General features: G+C 41.5%; 1 protein-coding gene across 2 annotated transcripts in view; it reads right to left on the minus strand.

Moving 5' to 3' along the window:
• Nucleotides 1-2047: 2047 nt before the first annotated feature.
• Nucleotides 2048-20100, minus strand: part of TRIM37 (tripartite motif containing 37) — a 53569-nt gene continuing 35516 nt past the window's right edge. Inside the window, exons 19-25 of one of the 2 annotated variants that reach the window (XM_087924907.1) lie at nt 18281-18478; nt 14320-14613; nt 12848-12979; nt 10814-10997; nt 9672-9790; nt 4461-4604; nt 2048-3496 (exon numbers count right to left, since the gene is read on the minus strand). In XM_087924907.1, coding sequence (XP_087781033.1) covers nt 3414-3496; nt 4461-4604; nt 9672-9790; nt 10814-10997; nt 12848-12979; nt 14320-14613; nt 18281-18478 — 1154 coding nt within the window. In that variant the 3' untranslated portion in view covers nt 2048-3413. Of the gene's footprint in view, nt 3503-4460; nt 4605-9671; nt 9791-10813; nt 10998-12847; nt 12980-14319; nt 14614-18280; nt 18479-20100 lie in introns of both variants that reach the window. The other variant, XM_087924900.1, reaches the window with a different exon arrangement.

Raw genomic sequence — 20100 nt, forward strand, 5'->3', positions numbered from 1 at the left:
CTTTCCCGTCTACTTCTTTAATGACCAATAACACAAAGTCTTGAGTTTCTCTCGTTCCACAGACAGTTAAACTGTCCTTCTAACCGCAGAGGTTTCAAAGCTTCGTGTTCCAAAACCAGCAGCAAACCCACAGAAAAGTGTCCCAAAAGTACTTTTTCAAAGTCCACAGGACCTTGTTTTTCCTTGAAAATGTTTCGTTACTCATCCAAGAAGCTTCTTCGGTTCTGAACTGAAGAACTGAGGAAGCTTCTTGGATGAGAAGCGAAATGTCTTCAAGAAAAAAAACAAAGAAAGTCCAGTTGCCTTTTCAAAAAGCATCTTTGGGACAGCCGTGATCTGGATCAGGGGGTCTCCAATCTTGGGGAATTCTGGGAGTTGAATTCCTCCCAGAGTTGCCAAGGTTGGAGACCCCTGATCTGGATGATTGACAATCTCCACACACATTCGGAGACAGGAAAGAGGCACTTTGAAGCAGCAAAATTTACCAATGGGGGGAAATTTCCCCTAACCCAGGGAACACAATTATTTGATTTATATCTTTTATTTCCTCCCGGTTGAAGGAAAAGTATGTACCCATTTCTTCCCGGTTTCTGCTTCTCAGGAACTTTTTTGCTGCGTGTTTGTCTTAAAATTACTCTGAGCTTCAGAGCTGAGGATAAACTAGATTCCAGTTCTCAATTACAGTCCAATATTTTAACCATAATTTGATACAAACTCTCAGTGAAATTAAAATTACATTGGCTAGTGGCTGACAAAACAGAAACGATGTAATGTAGAAGAGATCCAAAGTGTAAAAGCCTCCAGAGACCTAACTTAGTGTCTGAATACATTGTCTTCAAGAGATCCTACCTTAAAATATCACCAGGAATGAAAGTGACAGCTGCCTATGAAAATCAATAGATATAACTGATTAGATGCTGATATGTACATTTCAAAACTATGATGTAACCGCAATACAAACCTTGCTTTTTCTTAAGTAGTCCTTCTTAAGCCTGTCTTAATTATGAAAAAATATTATACAATCAGTTTGAAGGTAAATAAGGGGATTTCTTGGATTGCCGAGTCTTAAGAGTAGATTTTAATTTTAGTAATGAGAATCTAAGATGTTCCCAAAGGAAATAAAAATGCCTTTAACTGGACTAGTTTGCTCTGCTCTTCGATTCAAATTCACTTTTCAAAAGAAAAGGCGTAGAATATTTGTTTTATTTAAAACTCTGAAGAAGGTAGCTTACTTATCCTGCTCAGTGCTTAATTTCAGAGCAAGCACAAGTTTGCTCATTTGACTGGTGTGGGATTGAAACATTTCAAAGTTATAGCTCTGGATCATGTCATTCCAAACACAGCTTCCAAAAGTTTGTTCTCGTTCCTCAATCACCCTTTTCCTTATTCCAACACCAGGCTAGTTGTAATACCGTGAGCGTTTTCTACTGCAATTACATATTTGTCACTGCATAAAATACAACTGCAGTGGTACCTCACTACTCATTGTTAATTGGTTCCGGGAGGTGCAATGAATACCAAACAATTTTTTCCCATAAGGAATAATTTAGTGAGTCACAAGGCAGCCGACAACAACAAATGCTAGCTTGTGCATTGAGTACGAAACAAATGAGTACTGGGACAAAGTGTTCGTGTCAAAATGTGTTGAATACCAATTTAAGATGAGTTTCAAAGCTGTTGAGTACCAAGGTAACAATGTATCACAACTAGAATTTGCACACACACACAGGAGCAATGGACACAAACGTCAGTAGAAATTCATCTTACTGAGATAGAAATTTTTCCAAGAGGCACCTTGAACCTGTTATTTTAAACACAGCAGCTATGTAATGAAGAGTTTTAACTCTGACTCCCTTCTCCCCAAAATACTAAACATACTAAAAGAAACTAGCTGGTTGTCTTGCCCAATTTTACATTTTCACCACTGCTATTGTTTTTACATAAACACCCACCACAAAAGGCTCTAAACAAAGAGGCTTTGTTGCTGAATCTAGTAAGCAATTTCTTGCAGGCCCTCTTAAGAACTTCAACTGCACAAGCACAGTCAATTCCACATTCATTTTATTAATTAAAAGAGTGCAAACCATTTTCACCTGAATTTTTACAGTTTTTAAACATTACATTTACAAATGGGTATTCCTGTTTAAGGTATAACACTCATGAGAGGATAAATACACCAGGATACATGAAGTAATAGGCATATAGTTATAAACATGCTTTTAAGGGAGCAGCCAAATTTAAGCTTAAAATCAGAACATCTTCAGTAGCTTAAATGCAATGCAGAAAAGGCTACTTTCAACTGGCCAGAACTGGGCTAATTCGGAGAGAGAGAAAACTCCACTTGGAAAATATTTAAATAGCTTAAGACAAGGATGTATAGAGTTTAAAATAATTGCAGCAGGCAAGCATCCCTTCCTTGTCACCTTAAACCTTGCCACATCAGTGAGGAATACAAACCAAGGTAAAAGTACTTTTTTGGAGGTATGTCAGGTGCAAGCTTTTGTTAAATGGGGCTGGAAAACCAGTAATAGCTAGGATTTTCAGCGATAAAGGATTTCAGGAAAAATCTGTGTAAGGCATTTCCAGAAAATGTGGGGCAGTGTTGTTCCCGAGAAACAAGTTACCGAATGCTAATCAAACATCAGACAGCTTGCATCATTAAAAGCTCTTATCTGAGACCAAACAATAAATTAGAATAATTTCTTATCAAGAAGCAGCCTATGTTAATAAAAACAATGAAGGATAGATGAGAGAAGAAATCAGTAGTCTTTAAAATGGATTGGCACGATACAGTTCTGTACAGTATGTGTTGAGGGGGTGCTCTAAAATTAGACGGAGGCAGAGACTACGTGAGAAGTGGGGGGTTTTTTTCTAAGCAAAATGGAAGTGTTAAGCATTTACTAGGCTTAAGGAGTCCACTTCTGTTCCTTAAAACATCCCCAAATGGAAATAGGGGCTGCAAGTTGGAATTCATTGGCTGGAGGGGGGCCCTGAGGCCTACAAAAGTAACGGTTTAAAAGAACTCCACCTCAAGAGTGATCCACAAAAGAAAAGGTGAAATCTAAAGAAGCACGAACGGACACTTACACATTTGCGGGCAGATCTGAAGAACAAATGATTTAGTGGGATCTCATCATTCCTCGCGGAGGGAGGGTGGCAGGACTCTCAACGCAGGTCTCCTCCGAGCTACCCTGAAGTTGACTTATTTGATCCAGGCGTCATCTCCAGACACAATCAGCTTTTAGATAGGAGGAAGAGCAAGAGGAACCACCCGGAGCTCCAGGTGCTATGAAGTCGCTCTGGGAGCAAATGGCTGGTATCGCCTGGGCAGGCAGGTCCCTTTGCAAATGTTTTTAGTTCCAAAGCGCCAATCCGGATAAAATTTTAGCTGGTGCCGCAGGGAGAACCCGGTATTACCTCGCGCTGTCCTTCCCTGTGTCAAAGGGCAGATCTTCAGGGCCCAAGTGGTCAGCCTCCGGGAAGAGCGAGCATAATTCTGAGGCTGAAGAAACAAAAGGTTTATGGTGAAGGTTCCTGACTTGGTGTGACCGAAGCCTTCGGCAATGGGCTACCACCCGCTCAGAAAAGAAGAGCCAGGTGATGCTGGCTTTTGTCATTCGGGTGAGTATTGTTGAGTCAATACTGCCTCATGGCAAGAATCCCTTTCTCCACTGGGGCAGTGGGCACTAGTGGGAGTGGAAACCTGTAGGTTTACTGACTGATTAGAATCAGATGTCAAGGACTTTTCCCTACTTAATTAAAAGAACTTTTTTGTCAAATGTCTATGGAGATTATTACTCATCCAGCTCATGGTTGTTCCAAAGCTGCTTTTTCAAGAGGCAACTGGACTTTCTGGTTGCTTTTTAAAGAAGCTTCTTCAGCTCTAACTGGATGGTGGGGAATGGAAGGATTTATATTCCTTGCTGGTCATTTGCGTTCTTTTAGACAGTTGCTGAGGCCACTTGGTGGTTTGTCTGTGTCCTCGGGGTCACCTGAATGGTGCACATGGGTGCGGAGCCTTCTTGGAACTGCTGAAGTAATTGTGATGTAGAAGGCTCCTCACCCATTTGCACAACTCAGGTGACCCTGAAGCTATCTGCAAGAAATATAACTCCTTCCATCCTCCAACCACCCAGAGCTGAAGAAGCTTCTTGGATGAGGAGCGAAATGTCTTCAAAGAAAAAGCAAGTAAGTCCAGTTGCCTCTTGAGAAAACAGCCTTTGGAATAAGGGGTCTATCCTGATTCTGAGCAATGGGGTATTGTTCAAGCTAATCTGCCTCCAGTTTAAGATAACAATAGCTGAGACAACTGAGGTGGAAGACCTGCGGCAGTATTATTTTTTTGATCAACTGGATCCTCAACGAAAGGACTGACCAATTTAGGAAACTTATAGAAGCTGAAATGGTTAGCTTTAGAGTCACTTATTAGCAGAAAAGCCTTTGCAAAGGAGCCATCCTACCATCATTTGAAGGCTGAATCTGGAAAGGTTGGTTGTAGACCTCTGGAGTAGCACAGGCAGTCTCGGCCTCTTCCTGTTCGTCGTTTTCGGTGTCACACTCAATGTCGCTGTCGCTGCTCATGCCAGGCAAGAGGTGAAGTCCAGCTGCACCCAGAAAGGAGTAAAACTGACTGTCACACATTATTACCCTCAAAAGAAAAAATGGCTAAAGGCTCTCTTTACTCCCGTTGGATCTAGGGAAAGGCTCCCCAGTAGGTAGACAAGGCAAGGACAGCTCTTGAAAAGACATACAGGTAGTCCTTGACTTATTTCGTTTAGCGACCGTTTGAAATCACAAAGGCACTGAAAAAAAGTGACTTATGGCCACTTTTCACATGACCATTGCAGTCACACAATCAAAGTTCAGAAACTTGCCAACTGGCATGTATTTATAACGGTTGCAGTGTCCCAGGGGTCATGTGATCTCCTTTTGCAATGTTCCGACATGCAAAGTCAATGGGGAAGCCACATTCACTTAACAACCACGTCACTAACTTAACCACCGCAGCAATTCACTTAACAATGGTAGCAAAAAGGTCGTAAAATGGGGCAAAGCTCACTTAACAACTGCTTTACTTAGCAGTAGAAATTCTGGGCTGAATTGTGGTTGTAAGTACCTGTAACTGCAATGGAGTGTGTGCGCATGGAAACAACACAAAAGTGTTGGTCTGGCCACTTTCCTTAACAGTTTTCCAGGCCCTCTTAGCATTAGCCCTAGCACTTAGGCTTATATACCGCTTCGCGGTGCTTTGCAGCCCTCTCTAAGAAGTTTGCAGAGTCAGGCCTTTTGCCCCCAACAATCTGGGTCTTCGTCGTTTTACCCACCTCGGAAGGATGGAAGGCTGAGTCAACCTTGAGCCGGTCAGGATCACCCTCCTGGCAGTTGGCAGAGTTATCCTGCAATACTGCATTATAATGCAATATATGATACTGCATTATTATTTAGACTCGAGGCTAAAACATAAAGAACGGTTTCTGGAATTGGGTATGTCTAGCTTGATGAAAAGGAGGACTAGGGAGTGACATGACAGCAGTGTTCCAAAATCTCAGGGGATGCCCCAAAGAAGAGGGAGTCAAGCTCTTCTCCAAAGCCCCTGAAGAAGGACAAGAAGCAACGGGTGGAAAGGGAGAGAAGCAACTTAGAACTAAGGAGAAATTTCCTGACAGTGAAAACAATTAACCAATGGAACGACTTGCCTCCAGAGGTTGTAAATGCTCCAACACTGTAAGTATTTAAGAAGAGATTGGACAACCATTTGTCTGAAGTGGTAGAGGGTTTCCTGCCTAAGCAGAGGGTTGGACTAGAAGACCTCCAAGGCCCCTTCCAACTCTGTTATGCTATTCTATAACCACCGCACCAACATGGCTCTTCCCACAACCCAGCTGTTCCCTCCTTGAAATTCCAGGAGACAGCCAACTAAATTTGCTGCCACCACCTGTTCATTCCAGAGAAATGGAGCTCTTCAGCTCATCTGCATCCTTGTGCAGGAATCAGTCTGCCTTTTGAAAAATATTCCAGCCAGAATTATGAAATTGATTCAATATATTTCATAAAACTGCTGATCAAATCATGATAATTCCATCTCTCATATTTTCCACTGCCCTCAAAATTAGTCATCAACACATTCGGTATCTCAGAAATTCAGACCGTAGATATCTCCTGATCAAGGTTTTACATTATGACAACTGTATTATCTTTTACTAGCTACATTTTGAATGTCACACTGGTTTTCAATTTGGATATATTTCTCCAGATATAATACATTAAACCGTGAACAAAATATGTGCAACATTTCTTGAATTTTTTTTAAGTCTTAAAGGAGGAAGAGGGTTCCAGTTCTTATTCTCCCTTTTAAGCATATTTTAATAATGATTTATGCAGTTATCCATAATTATTTAAGGAGGACAGAAATAATATTAATAAATATTTAAAGTCCCCTCTTCACTGATTAAAAAAGAATAATCAGTAGATACAAGTACTCTACTCCATTTGAGCAAACGGAACTTGAAAGGGAAATCCAATCTTTTGGTTTAATTCCACTTCATTTCCAAATATTTTCTACATTAGCTGCAAAGCTGTGAGAAAATCTTAAATGGAAATTATAAGCGTAAGAACAGCGATTCACTGTCCAAGCATGGATGATGCTGTATTCATATCCCTATGTTAAAGCTTTCTAGGTATATGATTTACAACCTAGTTCTCTGTGTAGTGGAATCAACAAAACTTAGAAGTTCCCATATTTAGAACTGGCTGTCAGCCACATGCTGTGTTCACACTGAAAATCAACCTAATCTTGTTTTTTTTTCCTCTTATTTCTGTTAATCCACCCAATGATACTCCTTGCTTTTGCTATTTAAAGTGCTTTACACAGCTGGCAACTAAAATCCAGCACTTTCTGTCATTATCAGCAGCAGATCAGTGAAGTACTGTTTGATAAAAGCTGCAAATTATTTAGCTCCTTATTTAGCAGCCAAGGAAGAACTGAAGCATCTGGAAGCAGGTTTGCATTAAGCAGCTTCTTCAAATAAGACAAATGTCCCCCAAAACCAGCAGTTATTTTCACTTCTTATTGCCATACCAACATGCTAGAGGATGTTTACTGTATGAAATAATCCACTATAAAATGGACTTTGCTTCCTCCCTAAAAAGCAAGCTTCAATAGTGTGGTGAGATTTCCAAGTATTTTCTTCTACATTAGAGATTTCCCCATTCTCAGAGCACAAGCTCCCAATTCCTTTGTCCTTGTGTAGTAGGGAAACTGCCAACCTTCTCGTCTCCATGGCTACAAAATGGCAAATCAAACAAGGGTCCCTTACTTCAGATTCCCCTCTCTGAAAAAGGAACAAGCAGCAAAGGACTTCCCAGGGTTTTCCACAATGTAACTGTAAAAGAAAAAGAAAGAAATCCCTTTTCTTCCTCTCCAGCAGTCACAGCTGCAACTGCTAAGTGCTTAAAGCACAGGGACAAAGAAGTAATAACCAGCCTGAGGTCAGATGCGCCGCCTGCAACACCTTCCGGCAGGTAATAATGGATCCTTGGGTCTTAGTCCAACTTTCAACAGCAATTCATTCCTTACGGAGAGTCCAACGAGTGAGGAGGGGGAAGGAAGTTATGAATATAGGAGAGGAAGAGACTTCCAAGCCAACACTGAATTCTGTGATCCGGAAAGAAGAGCATCTATGCTCTTCCCAGAGGGTAATTCAAGCCTCGGCTTCCAGGAACACGAAGCTCATTTTAAAGCACTTTTTAAAGATGCCATTAAACATTTTACCAAACCCATCACCACAAAGAAATGCTCATCAATTACAGTACAGAGAGCCCTTGACGTACAACGGTTCAATTAGTGACCGTTCAAAGTTAGGACGTCACTGAAAAAGATTGACTTCTGGACATTTTTTACACTTATGACCATTGTGGCACCCCCCCATGGTCAAATGATCAAAATTCAGTTGCAGTGTCCCAAAATCATGTGATCACCGTTGGAGGCCTTCTGTCAAGCAAAGTCAACGGGGAAACCAGATTCACTAAACAATGGCATCACTTAGTAACTGCAGTGATTCACTTAACAACTGTAACAGGAAAGGTGGTAAAATGGGGCAAAGCTCACTAAACAAATTCCTTGCTTAGCAACATAAAATTGGGAACTCCACTGTGGTCGTAGTCCTCCACTTATGAGCACAATTGAGTTCAAAATTCCATTGCTAAGCAAGGCAGTTAAGAGTTGTGCCTCATTTAACAACCTATTTTGCCAGTGGTTGTTCAGTGAATCACTGCAGCTGTTAAGTGAATCATGCAATCATTTAAGGCAGTGGTCCCCAACCTTTTTTGTGCCGCGGCCCGGTACCGGCATCACAAAATCATCCGTGGCCCGGTACCGGCATCAGCACGCATGACAAGGCAAGGCGAGCCGAGCGACCGGCCAACCAGCCGTCCCCCACTTCTCCCCGCCACCTTCAACTCCTCCTTTGTACCTGTGTCGATGGGCTTCGGGACGGTCGCTCGGGCTCGCCTTGCCATGCGTGCTGAAAGAATCCTCGCGCCTTAGTTTTGTTCGAAGCCGCCCCTGCCCCCTCGATGAAACTAAGGCGCGAGGATTCTTTCAGCACCCAAACGCCGCTTTCTACCCGGAAAAGCTCACCGGAAGCACTTTTTCATCAAAACAAGATGGCGGCGGCCAGCAAACCGGTGGCCCGGTAGAAATTGTTCCACGGACTGGTACTGGTCCGGGGACCGGTGGTTGGGGACCCCTGATTTAAGGGAATCTGGCTTCCCCCACTGAATCTGTCGGAAACCAGGCAGGAAGGTTACAAATGGTGATCACATGACCCCAGGACAGTGAAAGTGTCATAAATACATGCCAGCTGCCAAGTTCCCAAAGTCTGACCACTTGACATGGGGATGCTGCAACGGTCTTAAGAGTGAAGAACCGTCATACGTCACTGTTTTACATGCCGTCGTAACATCAAACAGTCACTAGATGAATGGTTGTCAGTCAAGGACAACATGTTGTGGCCTGTCAGCCTTCAGCCCTTCCAGCAGCCAAATCAGAGGAGGAGGAGGAGGAGGCATAGGAGTCAGGGTCAGCATCAGGGAGAGAGAGAGGAAGGGGGAGAGAGAGAGGAAGGGGGGAGAGGGAGAGGGGGAGAGAGGGGAGAGAGAGAGAGAGAGAGAGCCCTCAGATGGAGAGTCAACAGCCCCCAGGTCTGGAGGTGGCTGATGAGGAAGAAGAGGAACACCTGGGTCCAGCGCCTGATGTATGGATGTGCAGAAGGCAGAGGAGAGGAGAGCAGTGGAAATCTATGGGCCGGTCCTTGGGACAGAAAAGCCATCGCTGCTAGCGAGGCCCTACCCTAGCTCTGGGGATAAAAGGCAGGGGCCGGAGATGAATCGATGTGGCAGACAACTATTCCCTGCCAGACGGACTTGTTAGCCTGCAGTGAGAGAGAAACTTTTGCCGGGGCTGCTGGAGCACCTAATAAAGGAATTTTTTGAGTTCACATCAGAGGGTTTGTCGTGTTTGGCAAGCTGGGTCAGAACAGTACCAGTATTCAAGTTATTGATGTACCATAAGTTCCAGCAGCCTCTCAGCTTTGTAAACACTCAAATGTGGGTTAACAGGAAGACACCAGGACATCTCTAGTTTTTCTCTGAAATCCTGAACTCAGCCTTACCTTCCTCCAGATTTGCTGCAGCCCCTTCAGAGGGGACTACTTGGAGCACCCTGGCTTCAGAGCTGTTTTCCAAATCATTTGCCTCAGTTGGTTCCAGACGACATCGATTTGAACCAGGCCTAAAAACACAGGAGAGGCAGGTAAATAAAATAAAATAAAATAACAGCCCCAAAGCCTAAAACATTTCTATTTGCGTCATTCAAACAGATTTCAGGGTTGATTTGAAAAACAGATATATATTTTTTCCTGAAAGGCCACAATCCTATCCTCCTTCAAATTAAAACGGTAAACTATTTCATGCTACGCTTTATGAAAAACTAACCTGGGTAGATATAAATAAAAACAGGGAAGGAAGATCTTCTGAGAGTGAAACAAGGTGATTTCAGACAGATAGTCCAATCTCTTCTTAAAATCCTGCAGTGCTGGAAGACCCACATTTGAAAGGCTGTTAAAGGGAAGGCTTGGCTTTATGTTTACTCTCTGTAGCACCAAAGGACAAGAACCATGAAGGGGAAGCTTTATATAAGTGAAAGAGTAAACAAGGAGTAATTTCCTGACTGTGAGAGCTCTTAAGCAGTGGGGCAGCCTGGTGGTTTTCAAACCAAGGCTAACCTTTTTTTCTGGAACGGTATAATAATTCCTGCCTGTTGCAGGGGGCTGGACAAGGCCTCTAAGGTCCCTTCCAACCCCATGATTTGGATGTATGGGTAGTCCTCAACTTACAACAGTTCATTTAATGACCATTCAAAGTTACAATGGCACCTAACAAATTGACTTTATGGCTGTTTCTTTTTCACACTTGTGACCATTGCAGCATCTCCATGACCATGCGATCAAAATTCAGGCGCTTTGGAACTGACTCATACTTATGACAGTTGCAGTGTCCAAGAGTCACCTCTTGCGACCTGCAAAGCCAACGGGGAAGCCAGATTCATTTAATAACCATGCTACTCAACAACTGCAGTGACTCACTGACATTTGTTAAGAGAACTCTGCCCCATTTTACGACCATTTGTGCCACAGTTGTTGGTCGTAAAATGGGGCAGAGTTCTCTTAACAAATGTTTCACTTTAACAACAAAATTCTTGGGCTCAACTGTGGCCGTGAGCTGCATATTCTTTTTCAAGTCTCCCCAAACTTACCCCACCGCTGCTGTTCCTTTCCTGGCTTTTTCCCCGGCAGTTATGCCATTTAAAGCAGAAACACCGACACTGGAATTGGAAACCTCGCATATTCTGTCTTCAGAATTAGGCAGGGGGTCTGAAGCGCCAGCCAAAGACCTCGGGGAGCCACGCCGACTGTTGGGCTTCGAGTTTCCTAGGCAACCTGAAAGAAAAACAAGACAGGTTTCTCACGATGCTTTTTCCAATCTTGAAAGAATATATACATCTAACACATAATACATGTTTGCCATAAGCAAGTCGTACCTGAGAAAAGGCAGGATTTTGTTTTCCCTCCCTGTTGGTTTCAGGTGCAAATTACCTTTTATCCCACCAGATCTGTCAGCAACCACGTGGAAAGCCGTGTGCAGCATAACTACAGATTAGTCCTCAGCTTACAACCCCAACTCAGCCCAAACTTTGCACTGCTAAGCAAAGGCAGTTATTAATAGCACTAGCACTTAAGACTTAGATAGTGATTCACAGTCCTCTCTAAGTGGTTTACAGAGTCAGGCTCTTGCCCCCAACAATCCGTGTCCTTGTTTTACCCACTTTGGAAAAAACGGAAGGCTGAGTCAACCTTGAGCCGGTCAGGATTGAACTGTGGGACAGAGTTAGCCTGCATTTTAACCCCTGCACTTCCAGAGCGAAGGAGGGAGGGAAGGAAAGAAGGAAGAACAACACCACCACTTACATACTGCTTTGCGGTGCTTTTACAGCCCTTTCTAAGCAGTTTACAGTGTCAGCCTATTGCCCAAACAATCTGGGTCCTCATTTTACCAACCTTGGAAGGATGGAAGCCTGAGTCAACCTTGAGTCAGTCGGGATCGAACTGCCAAATTGCAGTCAACCGGCAGAAGTAACTTGTAGTACTGCACTCTAACCACTGCGCCACCGTGAGCTTTGCCCCATTTTACGACCTTTTCTGCCCCACTTAAATGAATCATTGCAGTTCTTAAGTGAATCGTGCGGTCATTAAGCAAATCTGGCTTCCCCCGTTGACTTCGCTTGTCAGAAGGTTACAAAAGGTGAACACATGATCTGCTGCAACCATCATAAATATGAGCCAGTTCCCAAGTGCCCTAATTTTGATCACTTGACCAGGGGGATCCTGCGACGGTCATTAAGTGTGAAAAAGTCATGTTTTCAGTGCCGTTGTAACTACAGTCACTAAACGAGTGGTTGTAAGACAAGGACTATCTGTGATGGTGTATCACTGGATGGGTGGGCAACATCTGAATATTTTTTTTCTGTATATGTACAGGCTGTAAACTAATCTTTTTCAATATCTATACCACACAGTCTTTTTGCTCACTACAGGTAATCCCCTACTTACAGTTAGCTTAGTGACCGTCTGAAGTTACAACGGCACTGAAATAAATGACTTGTGACCATTTTCCACACTTTATGACCGTTGCAACACCCCACGGTCATGTGATCAACATTCAGCAACTTGGCAACTGACTCCTATTTATGACGGCTGCAGTGTCCCCCGGGGTCACTTGATTCCCTTTTATGACTTTTCAGCAAGCAAAGTCAACGGGGAAGCTGGATTCAAATGAACAACTGCAATGATTCATTTAACCAATGTGGCAAAATGAAAAGTGGTAAAATTGAGCTTAACAAAGGTCTCGTTTAGCAACAGAGATTTGGGGCTCCATTGTGATCGTAAGTTGAGGACCACCTGTATTTGACAAAAAGCTCTAAGCCAGGGGTGTCCAACCTTGGCAACTTTAGGACTTCAACTCCCAGAATTCCTCAGCCAGCTGAGGAATTCTGGGAGTTGAAGTCCACAAGTCTTAAAGTTGCCAAGGTTGACACCCTGGCTCTAAGCTCTTTCCAACTTTAAACAGTTCTGTGGGCATTTCATCCTGCAATCATCAGTGGTTTGCAGCTCAAATTGGATTCTATTGTAACTGCTCTAACAGGAACCACGGATAGAAGGGCAAGAATCTAAAACTCACAAGCAACAAAATGGTATTCAGAGCCACACCTATTCACCAGGTAAGCTTATACCTTCAGAGGAAAGCTGACAGTCTGGCTTCAGAAGGATATTTCCATCCCCGCAATCCATTGCTCTTCGCAAAGACAGGCTGCCTGCTGCCCCTGAGCGACCAGCTTTAGTTGAACTGTTTTTCTTATTTGCAGCTACAGGATTGAAAAAGAAAAAAAAAACACTTCAGCTTTAAAAACAAGTAACATTTTAAAAAGAGAGACATAAGGTATATCTGGCTGAGACTTAAAAGAGAGATCACCCCGTATCATTACCATTATTTTAGAACTTTTAAAACAAGATATTTTATCTCGGTTTAAAGATAGACATTTTCTTCCTTAATTGAGGCTCCCATATACAATTTGCTTTTTCTACATCAGTGGTTTACAACCCCAGCATCTTCCTAGTGCCTGAGCTTTAACTCTCAACATTCCAGCAGTTAAAGTATACATATCTGGAATTTACCAAGTTTGTGTAACTCTATTATTGCTACATGTTACTATTTACTATCCATATACAAATAAATGCACAGAGTACAGGGAACAAACAAGACAAACTAGAAAATGTAATGCAGGAAAGTGAATACAATTTAATGTAACCCAGGTGGCCAAAAACTGAACGGAATGCAAAGACTGAAGGGTGTATCTTATATAATGGAATGGGGCAGACTAAAGGATTAAGAATATCTATCTATCTATCTCTATCTCTATCTATCTATCTATCTATCTATCTAATCATCTATCCATCCATCCATCCATCCATCCATCCATCAGAAAGAGCCATGGTGGTGCAGTGGTTAGAATGCAGTACCACAGGCTACTTCTGCCGACTGCCAGCTCACTGCAATTTGGCAATCCAAATCTCACCAATGTTGACTCAGCTTCCATCCTTCTGAGGTCGGTAAAATGAGGACCCAGATTGTTGGGTCCTCTGTAAAAACTGCTTAGAGAGCACTGTGAAAGTATTGTGAAGCGGTATATAAATCAGTGCTATTGCTATCTATCTATCTGTCTGTCTATCATCCATCTTCCCCACTGACTTTGCTTGTCAGAAACTGGCTGGGAAGGTTACAAAAGGTGATCACATGACTCTGGGACAGTGCAACTATCATAAATATATGCAAATTGCAAAGTACTCAAATTTTGACACGTGGGGATGCTGCAATGGTCATAACCGTGGAAACTCAGTTAATAACTCATTTTTTTCAGTGCCATTGTAACATCAAATGGGCACTAAATGAACGATGGTCAACCTGAATCTCCATGTGAAAAGTGCAGCATTAAAGCAACTGCCCTCAGCAATCAATGCTTTGGCAAAAGCAGATTAATCTTCACAACATTCAGTCTCTGTCTGTTCTCAAATACATGGGGTTGAAAAGTTTATGTTCGTTTGAAATCAGTGCTTTTCCGAGGCAGGCGTAATCACGTCTGCAAAACAGGGTCAGTAAACGGCTCCTTTCTTACCGAAGTGATGACTAAACCCATTTTCCACTTACAATTCCGAATATAGCAGCCAGAAAGGGATGATTTTGTCAGTAGTTCCCTCCCAAGTTCCTGCAGTTTGTTGTAGCCTTCTGTCCCACAAGCCGCCAAGGCCCCCTGGTCCCCAGGGAAGGCGTACGTGGCCTGCCCATCCGAGGAGCCGGTGTTGCTACTCCGAACCTCGGACAGCTGGTTCTTCACGTCGGACATTTTACTCCGTACTTCAGCCATCTGACTTTTCAACCTCTTTAGCATTTTCAAGTCTGGTGGGACGCGCCACATGGCCTGGTGCCTCCGGTGGTCTTTCTCTGTTAAAGAGCAGGACGGTTAACAGAGAGGAAACAGGAAAAACGTTTCAAGGACACCTCATGGTAGCATCCATAGGGGTTATGGCCTTGGTTATAGGATTTAATTTGCACAGAACTCTGCCACTGCTTGTCCTAAACCTGGATGACGGGGGGGGAGGAGATCTCATTCGTACAGAATCCCTTAACAGTGAAACAAGTGGCATATAAATTCAATTTAAAAAATAAATAAAGATGGGGCATTGGGCTAAAAACTTGGTGCTGCAAAATACCAGGGTTCCTGCTGTTCAAGCAGTAAACAATAATCAGTAAGCAATACCCCAATCAAGGAACTACCAACTCAGACAAACAAGCTAACCATAAACAACACCCTAATCAAGGAATCACCAAGAATATTATCAACAACACAGATAGGGCAAGCAGAGAGCAAATCCCACTTCCTTTTAGCACTGATGATGTCACCTGCAGGTAATCCTAGACTTACGACCACAACTGAGCCCAAAAGTTCAGTTGCTAAGTGAGACATCTGTTAAATGAGTTTTGCCCGATTTTACGACCTTTCTTGCCACAGTTGTTAATTGAAGCACGGCGATTGTTAAGTTAGCGACACGGTCATTAAGTGAATCTGTCTTCCCCGTTGACTTTCCTTGTCAGGAGACCCCAAAAGGGGATCCCATGATGCCGGGACATTGAAACCGTCATAAATATGAGTCACTTGTCAAGTATCTGAATTTTGATCATTTTGACCATGGGGGTGCCACAACGGTCCTAAGTGTGAGAAGGAGTCATGAACTTTTTTCAGTACCATTGTAACGTTGAACAGTCACTAAATGAACTCTTGCACGTCGAGGATTACCTGTATTTAGGTAATCCTGCACGATTATGTCTGCAAGAAAATAACCAAGCTACGATTATTACTTTTAGCAATGGCTTGCTAACCAAAGCCTAATACAAGACCTGAACACTAGCTGACACTTAACTCTTTGATTGCACATCCATAAGGAGATCACTTATGTAATATTTACTGGATTAAATTTATTAGGGTGTATTTAGTATCAAATTAAAATTTGTTTAGTATCAAATTAGAACTGCAGAAAAAAACCATTGCTACCAACCTGCCTTCCATCGAGGACCTGTGTCCTGCACGAGTCAAAATGAGGGCTGTGAAAATATCTACAGATCCCTCACATCCTGGACATAAACTGTTTCAACTCCTTCCCTCAAAACGACTCTATAGAGCACTGCACACCAGAACAACACAAGGACAGTTTTTCCCCAAAGGCCATCCATCTGCTAAACAACTAATTCTCACAACACTGTCAAACTATTTACTAAGACTGCATTACTATTATTCTTCTCATCCTTCCTATTACCTCTCTCGCCTTTTCTGCTTATGACTATAACCTTGTTGCTTGTATCTTTATGATTTATATTGTTTTATTTGTTCCCTAGTATGATTTGATTGCTTATTTAGTACCCTATGACTATCACTAAGTGTTGTATCTTATGATTCTTGATGAATTCTTGATGAGAGCTTATGCACCGAAGACAAATTTCTTATGTGTCCAATCACACATGGCCAATAAAGAATTCTATTCTATTCCAAATGAAGCAATATCAAAATACTTTGCAAATGATCAGTTAGGCAAAGGATGATGGAGTACTGCAGGAATGTAAGGACATGCAGACTGCTGTGACTTTGGGAGGCTCCTAAGTGAGAAAAAAACAAAAAAAAAAACAAATTTATAGCAACAAATACTCCCCTAAAAGAAAATCAAATTTGAAATGGCTCACTAGAGATTATAATATCGGACTATAATATGCAACTACCTTGCAATATAGCCCCATTACCTAAGATATCATTTTACTGCAATAGCCTTTTCAGTAATGGACCAAATCTAGATGAATTTTTCTACCAAACATAAAGGCACCTCTCTGGAGGACAAATCTGCAATAAATTACATAAAAGTAGCATATAACCAGAGTGTTTGCTTTAGCTAATGTTTCTCTGCTTCCTGTTAGGCACAGACCTATATTAAAGAAATAAAAATGTTAAGAGAAAAGATCAGCAGCCGAGTCTTCTCTATGTGTAATGACATGCAGTTTACTGTGGAAGATTCTGAAAATATCACAGGGAAGGAAAAGATCTATTCAATTTGCACTGCATAAAGAGTCCTATTTCTGGTTCTTTCGCCTCTCCTTTCCTCCACCCTCCCTCCCATTTCTGGCATGGGTAAAACTAGAAACAAAGGCCTGCAGGAACAGAGAGCTTTTAGGGGCTGGGAGCTGCATAGAGTTTTACACCAAGAGAGCGGAATAAAAGCGATTTGCTACAAGATGGGTAGCAAATAGATATGAAAAATATAAATAAATGAAAAAGTAAATAAATAAAATAAATAAGGACGGAGGAGGGAAAGAGGTTAAAACAAAGAAGGCAGAGAGCGTACTTAGTACATTAAATATATAATTAAATTGTAAGTACTTCCACAAGACACAGAAAAAGAAAACCAAAGGAGGCAGGTTAGCATGCAATATTATTTATATCCTCACCACTATATAACGTTCATTTTTTAAAAAAATGGAAGATAGCTATGCAAAACTACCTGCATGTATTTAAAAAAGAGAAACCAACACAGCCTTTTTTGTTAAATGGGCTACTTAAAAAGATGGGGTAACATTTTAAAAGATAAGCAAATTCATTCAAAACTATTGATTGCAATAGATAGATAAGATAGATAGATAGATAGATAGATAGATAGATAGATAGATAGATAGATGATAGATAGATAGATATAGATAGATAGATATAGCTGTCCAGTCATTGACTGAGATGGGAGGCTATAGAAATTAACTGAATGAATGAACAAATAAATGAATCTTGTACTGTATCATTTTTTTTTAGCATGTGTAGAATATCTATTCACAGGTACCATATTACAGGTACTAAATATTGAATACTGCTTCTGCCTGTTATTTGTGAATTACTACAATTTTAAATATACAGGTAGTGTTCAACTTACAACAGTTTACTTAGTGATCATTCGAAGTTACAATGGCATTGAAAAAAGTGACATGACCGTTTTTCACACTCACAACCATTGCAGAATCTCCCCGGTTATGTGATCAAACTACAGACACTTTGCAACTCCTATTTATGACAGCTGAAGTGTCCTGGGGGTCTTGTGATCCCCTTTTGAGACCTTCTGGCTAGCAAAGTCAACGGGGAAGGAAGATTTACTTAACAAGCCATGTTACTAACTTAACAACTGCAGTGATTCACTTAACAACTTTGTCGCTCAGCAACAGACATTTTGGGCTCAGTTGTGGTCACAAGTCAAGGACTACCTGTAATTCCCTGTTTTCTCACGCACCTGAACCACATGTCGATGTGTTCATTGTCTGTGGAAGTTTAAACAGTTCGACTTTCTAAAATTTATTCTTAGTAACTTCAGGTTTTTAGGCTCTCCCTAATTTCAGAGGGGAACTTTATTTTCATTGATTTAAAATACTGTCAGGAATCACATCTTAAGAATAATCTCCAAGAAAAAAACAGCTCCTTTGAAGGGGATTCCCAAAGTGAGAAATGGGTCTAATTTTTAGTCTCTCTCTAGAAAGGGCGAACGCTTCTTCACAGAGCTTTCTGTCCCCTCATCTCCCCCTACTCACTCACCTCTATTCTGCAAAAGTGAGGCAGGTGGGCGTGGCTGTAGATTCCACAGGTTTTCCATCACGTTTCTGTCTTTCAGGTCCAGCAAATGGATTAATATTAAGGGATCTATATCGAGCAAGCTGCTACTGGCAGAAGTGAGCGCACTTCCTCCTCGCCTTGACAAGTGGCTGGATGGTGTGCGATAGGCATGGCTCCCACCTGGAGGAGGAGGAGGAGGAAGGAGGAAGGAGAAAAAGAGAGGTGAGTAGTAGTTTGTAATGATTTTAGGCAGCCAGTAATTCTTAGATATCATCTAGAGTTGGACAATCTTATTAGCATTGCCTCTAACGGTGAAATCAGCTGTGAACACTAGCAAACCTGTACCTAAAACAGACCCATAGAGAAAGAAGGAAATGACCATATTAGATCATTTTGTGGAGAGACACGAGATTTCCCCCCACAAATACACAAAACGGTCTAACATGGTCTCAAAATCTTGTACTTGGAAAGACAGCAATGCAGAGAATATTTGTTTCTTGATACATTTAGAAACTTAGTTTTTCAAATTTTTAGTTTACTTTATTGTCATTGCACCGTGTACAACGAAATCAAACACCATCTTCAGTGCACATCGTGACCATGAAAATAAACACAAACACACATCCTTCACCCTCCACACATTGAACCGGAAACCCCCAACACCACATCAACACTGCACTATATAGCAGAATTCAAAAGAGCTACTGTCCTGGGATAGAAGGTATTAAGAAAAGGAGGTAGAATCTATATAGCCAACAATTACAAAGTATAAAATGATTGGTTTATTTGATTTTCTAACATCCAAAACGGGCATGCTAGACATGGATAGATCTCCAAAAGGTGCTAAATATGGGATATGAGCCATCACAAGAATGAAAAGACTAGAACCTTTTCCCTGTTGACGCATGACAGATTTAAACGTCTTTAAAAATAAAGATGTAAAAACATCCATATTAATCAGCAAATAGCTGAAACCAAATTATCAAACCAACTTGCCTCCACAAGTTGTGGATGCTCCAACACGGGCAATTTTAAAGGAGAGACTGGACAGCCTGAAATAGTATAGTGTTTACTGCCTGAGCAGGGGGTTGGACTAGAAGACCTCCAAGGTCCCTTCCAACTCTGTTATTCGGTTATTAAATAATGTTAAGAAATGGAACTGCAGATATGAAGGAATGGGGAGGATCAGGAACAAAATTGAAAATCTCGAAAACAGTACAAGATCAACCATCGCCCAATAATCATTAAAAATATTTAAAACAATAAAAGTATTATTTATGTTATTAAGCTATTTAAATTGTTAATTAGGAGGTCTCTTGTCTTCCCTGTTATGAGCTCTCTATAAAAAGGAAGAAAAAAAAGTTGGGTAATATTACCGCTGTTGATAAGTAACCTAGAATTAATTTAATAATGGATTAATTTAACTGAGTAGTCAAGTTCCCATTTTAAAGCTCCCTAAAAACAGGTGATTAAGAACAAGAAAGGAACAGAATGGGAGATCCTTCCAAATGAGTGGGCTACAGAGACTATTAACCGACGATTTCACCAACATCAAACATTTAGAAAACTAAATAATGCATTCAATCACTTTGCTTGGAGACTTCATGTCTCCATTTCTGCTGTTGTAAAAGAGGTGGTATTAATCAGCTAAATATAAATTAATTTCTTGGCTCACAAGAAATTCTGTCAAAGGTATAATTTGCCTGCCATATGCCAGTGATTGTTATCTTATGGCACAAAAGGATTTTGACAGTTGTAAATGGAACTGTAATATGAAAGTACAGATGTCCTTTATATATATC

The sequence above is a fragment of the Pseudonaja textilis genome, chromosome 1, assembly GCF_049901715.1.
Source record: "Pseudonaja textilis isolate UNSWEBS1 chromosome 1, rPseTex1.2, whole genome shotgun sequence".
NCBI classification, from domain to species: Eukaryota; Metazoa; Chordata; class Lepidosauria; order Squamata; family Elapidae; genus Pseudonaja; species Pseudonaja textilis.